Here is a 4,355-nt window from a genome sequence, read left to right on the forward strand (position 1 = left end):
CGGGGCGGGCGCGGGGGCGGGGAGGGAGAAGTTAGGGCCCGCCTCTCCACTCCAAGGCTGGAGACCGCACGCTGGGGCCTGTCCTACCTGGGTAGCGCTGGGCAGGCTGGGACAGCACACAGAACTCGGGGGAGGGGGACACAACAGAGGCAGAGGCGGGGCAGCTGAGGCCACCTCCCTCTATGCCTCCTTTTCAGGGAACTCCCCTCCCCAGGCCAGCCTCCAACTCCTCACACCCAGCCCGGACACCTCCCCGCAGCCTCTGACTCCTCCAGGTCTTAAACACCTCCTCCAGAACTCAGAGTACTCTCCCCACTCAGGGCAGAGTCCCTAATCTGGGTGTCTACCCCAGGCTTCATCTAGGCCCCCTCTCCACCCACGACGCCAGCAGCACTCCAGTTCCACAGGGTAGAAGTCTAAGACGTCATCCTTACCTGGGATCTACACAGGAACCCCTCCCCCAAACCCTGGTTTCACCCAAGGGACTGGAGACCCTGCTGCAATGGAACAGGAGGCCCCCATCCATTCAGAAACCCTCAAGAAGCCTTGGCTCTTACCCCTCATATCCTAGGACTATTCACTCCTCTGAACCACCAAATCCAGGCCCCACCTAGAGAACCCCGCCAAAGAAAGAGAGAGACCCTCCTATCTAGGAAGTCAAAGGCTCTCTGCTCAAGTGGAAGCCTGGAAGCCTTCTCACCCCAAATCCCAATCCCTTGACTCTCAGTATCCCGGCACCCCTGGAGTGTAGGACCTCACTCTTTAGTTCACCTTCCGCCAAGGTACAGGGCGAGGTTCCTTCCCTCAGAAGCTCAAAAGGTCCCTGCTCGATCCAGGAACCCAAGACCCAATCTTTTGGCCCTCAGAGACCCCTCCCATAATTCACACGAGAGGGAAACACACCAGGTCTTTGAGTGCTGCTAAAGGTGTGCGGAGAGGTGATTAGGGAGCGTGGGCCACCAGATTTCCATCTTCCTTCACCTACACGCTTCCAGCAGCCCCAGCCTCTCCGGTCTGGGAATTCTGGGGATGGGGATTCCCAAACCCTCCGTGGAGCGCCTCCTCGCTATCCCTATCCCTTGCCCGCTCTCCTGGGCCTCAGTTTACCCCTGACCCCCGCCGAGGCCCTGAGTCTCGCTCACCGCGCGCCCGGAGCGACGCCTCCGGGACCCACGCGCGAACATGGCGCGCCCGGGCAGGGTCAGGACGGGCCGGGTCAGGCGAAAGGAATTCTCGCGTCCGTCAGGCCACCGCGCGTCCTGCCTGGAAGCTCTGTTCCGTAAACCTGACACCGGCCAGGGGAGGAGCGCGCCCCGCAGCGCCCGCCCCTGAGCCTGCTGTCTCTCCCGGGCCAAGGCGCCCCCTGCCTAGAGGTGAAGGGCACGCATCCCAGGAACGCTGTGCAGGAGAGCTCCCCTGCCCTGCTGCGGCGCGCCCCAGAAACCCGAGGTGCCATGTGGCCTCTCACAGGGTATTTTAGGGATTGAAAGCTCTGTAGTGGAGGAGGGAGACTTGGTAGTGGCGATCTGACTGTCAGGAATGGGGCGATAGGGTTTGTATTGGCCCTTCGTGCCCATTTATCTTCGATCCTTATTTGGAGGAGGGGTTAAAGCCACCTCTTGGCCTCTTCCCCATTAGTGATGTTCCGAAGGACTCTTTCCCCTGTATGAATGGTGCAAGAATGGTCCCCAAATCCATCGCAGCCCTAGCTGGTGCTCCCTCATCCGTATCAGAGAGCTAAATCTTATACACCCCACACAGCCCTGCTCCCATCCCTTCAGAACCAGGATTATTTGAGATTTATGAGGAGGAGGTTAAAGTCACTGGCCAGGTTCCCATGTCCTCTCCCCCTCCCCCATTCTTACAGGCCCAGCTGTCATGCCCCCTAAATCCTGAGAAGGTCTAATAGCCTTTCCTCCCCTGCTCCCATTTTTCTCTCTCCAGTTAGATATCCTTTTCCCTGAGCTCAGTCGCAGAGCTGGGAGTCTCTCCTTCATGTTCTACAGCTTTGCTGTGCCTCGGGGCTGGGAGGAGGGGGTCCCTGGCCAGCAATCAGAACGTGGGCGCCCGGCTGGGGTCTCTAATTAAGCCTGGTGGAGGCGGCGGTCAGCCGGGCCTTTCATCGCAGGCGCCAGGGATTTCCAGGCCCCATCCCGCCCCATTACGCACATCTCTGTCACTTCCCGCCTCTTCTGGCTCCAGGGCGGGGTTAAAGGGGATGAATGATTGGCTCCCCGCCCCCCTGTCTTGCAACCTACCTGGTCTCCCGGTTTTCCAGCTGCAGGGTAGGGGAGGCAAGGATACGAAGAGATAGCAGGTTCTGAAAAATCCGAGGATATGAGTAGAGGGAAGGTCTCCCTGTGAAGTATGGGGTCCTATTGGAACCTCTTGAGGATTTGAGAACAAGGTGGGGAGGGCACGTGGCTAAGGGACCAGAGTTAGAACTGAGCCCTTGAAAGACAACTTTCTGTGGCCAGTAGTGGGGCACTGCACAGGGCCACTCCGAGCATGACCTAGAATGATCTGCAGGCGAGGCATCCCTTGGCCAAATGCTGTTGGGGGGCCTAAAATGATGAGGTGACTTGAACCTCCTCCAGCAGGTCAGTAGTGGTGAAGCTTCCTCTCACATCCTTTCTATCTCTTTCTTTGTGTCCTCCTAAAAAGACACACTGAGGCCCGGTGGGTGTGGTTGAGCATTGTCCCATGTACCAGGAGGTGGCAGGTTTGATTCCTAATCAGCATATGCCTGGGTTGTGGGCTCAATCCCCAGTGGGGAGCGTGCAGGGGACAGCTGATCGAGGTTTCTCTCTCATCAATGTTTCTATCTGTCTCCCCCTCTCCCTTCCTCTCTCTAAAATCAAAACATGTTTTAAAAAAAGACACACTGAGAACTCTGAGCCAGGAGTACTAGGTGGTTGAGGAGTTTATTTAGGGAAGGATAATGAATCATATTTGTTCTTCCTCTGGGAGAGAGTCTTCAAACAATACCGAAGGGCAAGGGCAAGGGTGGGGGTCTGAAGGGGAGGGAGAAGGGCCACAGCCAGACAAAATGGCAACACACAGTCACAGGCACTACTGACATCACAGACACAGCAGAAGGTATAGGTTAGGGGCTCCAGACCAGATCTCTAACCATCCCAGGATGGGTGGGGTGTGGAAGGAGGGAGGAGGCAGGAGAAAGGGGAAGAGGGGTGGGCTGGCCCCACAGGCCCATTAGCTCTGTCCTCTGATTACCTAACTGTGCTGTCGTGGGAGTGGGCAAGGAAGGGTATGTGTGGGTGCTTCTCTCTGGATTCCACCCCTAACCCTTCAAGCCATACCTCTCAGCTCTCCCTAGGCCCCCTCAGGCCTAGCCTTAGCGAGGAATATTGCCCCCCACCCCTAACAAAACACATCCCTTAGGCCCTAGCCACTGCCAAACCTGCCCAACTTCAAAACATATATTCTTTACTGTTCCATTGTGGGGTGGTGGGGCAGGGTCTCCCCTCTGAAACCACCAAGCATGCCCCATTCTAAGCCCCACCCTATCTAGAACCTTGACCACGCCCTCACCCCAAGGGTGGCCCAGTACTGAATCACCCTTTCAGCCTTCCCACTTTAGAGTCAAACTCAGTCTCCTGAATGTTCCAAGCCACACTCCTTCTGTAGACTCTGTCCCAATCCAAGACCCACCCACTCTGGAGCTTCACCCACTGCCTGGTTCAAGCCACACCCCTTCTAGAACTCTCAGCGTTCTTCCAAACCCTGTCTCCAGGACCCCAAGTCACACCCCTTCCATAGAACCAAGTCCTATTACAAGCCCTGACCATGCAGGGGGTCCACCCACTGCTTCACTCAACGCTATGATCTTTCTAGAAACTCACCCTCAGCCTCCTCCCAAACTTCTTTCCAGAATGCTCTAGGGCACCCCTCTCCTTTGGACTCCACTTCTAGTATGTCTGGAACCCAACCTCCCTGCTTATAGTCCCCTCCATCCCAGAGCCCCTCTCCAAGACCACCTTGAATCCCAAGCCCTCCAATATCTGCCTTCCCCCCCAAATCAGGGTTGAATTTTCTGTAATGGCCATTGTTCAAACATTGCTGGAGAAGTCAAGGCCAGAGTTGGGAGGAGGGGAGGGAGAGAAGGGAGAGACTCTGAAGTCAAGCCCACCCTACCCACACAGCCAAGGTCTGTCTCTTCCCTGTCCCTCTTTCAGAATCATCCTCAACCTCAGGGCACAGGGCCAGGGAACAGAGAGGGGCCAAGAGATGCAGGGAAAGGGCTAAGGATAAGAGAGGGGCCCACTAAAGATTGGGGGCCCTAATGTATAAGGGGAGCAGAGTGGGGGCGGAGCTCAGACAGACAAATAGATATC

General features: G+C 56.7%; 1 protein-coding gene across 4 annotated transcripts in view; it reads right to left on the minus strand.

The window, feature by feature from the left end:
- PRICKLE3 (prickle homolog 3) overlaps window positions 1-2,718 on the minus strand; it is a 10,963-nt gene extending 8,245 nt beyond the window's left edge. Inside the window, exons 1-3 of one of the 4 annotated variants that reach the window (XM_014538264.1) lie at window positions 1,143-2,718; window positions 510-515; window positions 260-269 (exon numbers count right to left, since the gene is read on the minus strand). In XM_014538264.1, coding sequence (XP_014393750.1) covers window positions 260-269; window positions 510-515; window positions 1,143-1,184 — 58 coding nt within the window. In that variant the 5' untranslated portion in view covers window positions 1,185-2,718. Of the gene's footprint in view, window positions 1-259; window positions 270-509; window positions 516-1,123 lie in introns of all 4 variants that reach the window. The other 3 variants (XM_014538262.1, XM_014538263.1, XM_005864526.2) reach the window with 3 other exon arrangements.
- Window positions 2,719-4,355: the final 1,637 nt, after the last annotated feature.

Source organism: Myotis brandtii, unplaced genomic scaffold, assembly GCF_000412655.1.
Source record: "Myotis brandtii unplaced genomic scaffold, ASM41265v1 scaffold1875, whole genome shotgun sequence".
NCBI classification, from domain to species: Eukaryota; Metazoa; Chordata; class Mammalia; order Chiroptera; family Vespertilionidae; genus Myotis; species Myotis brandtii.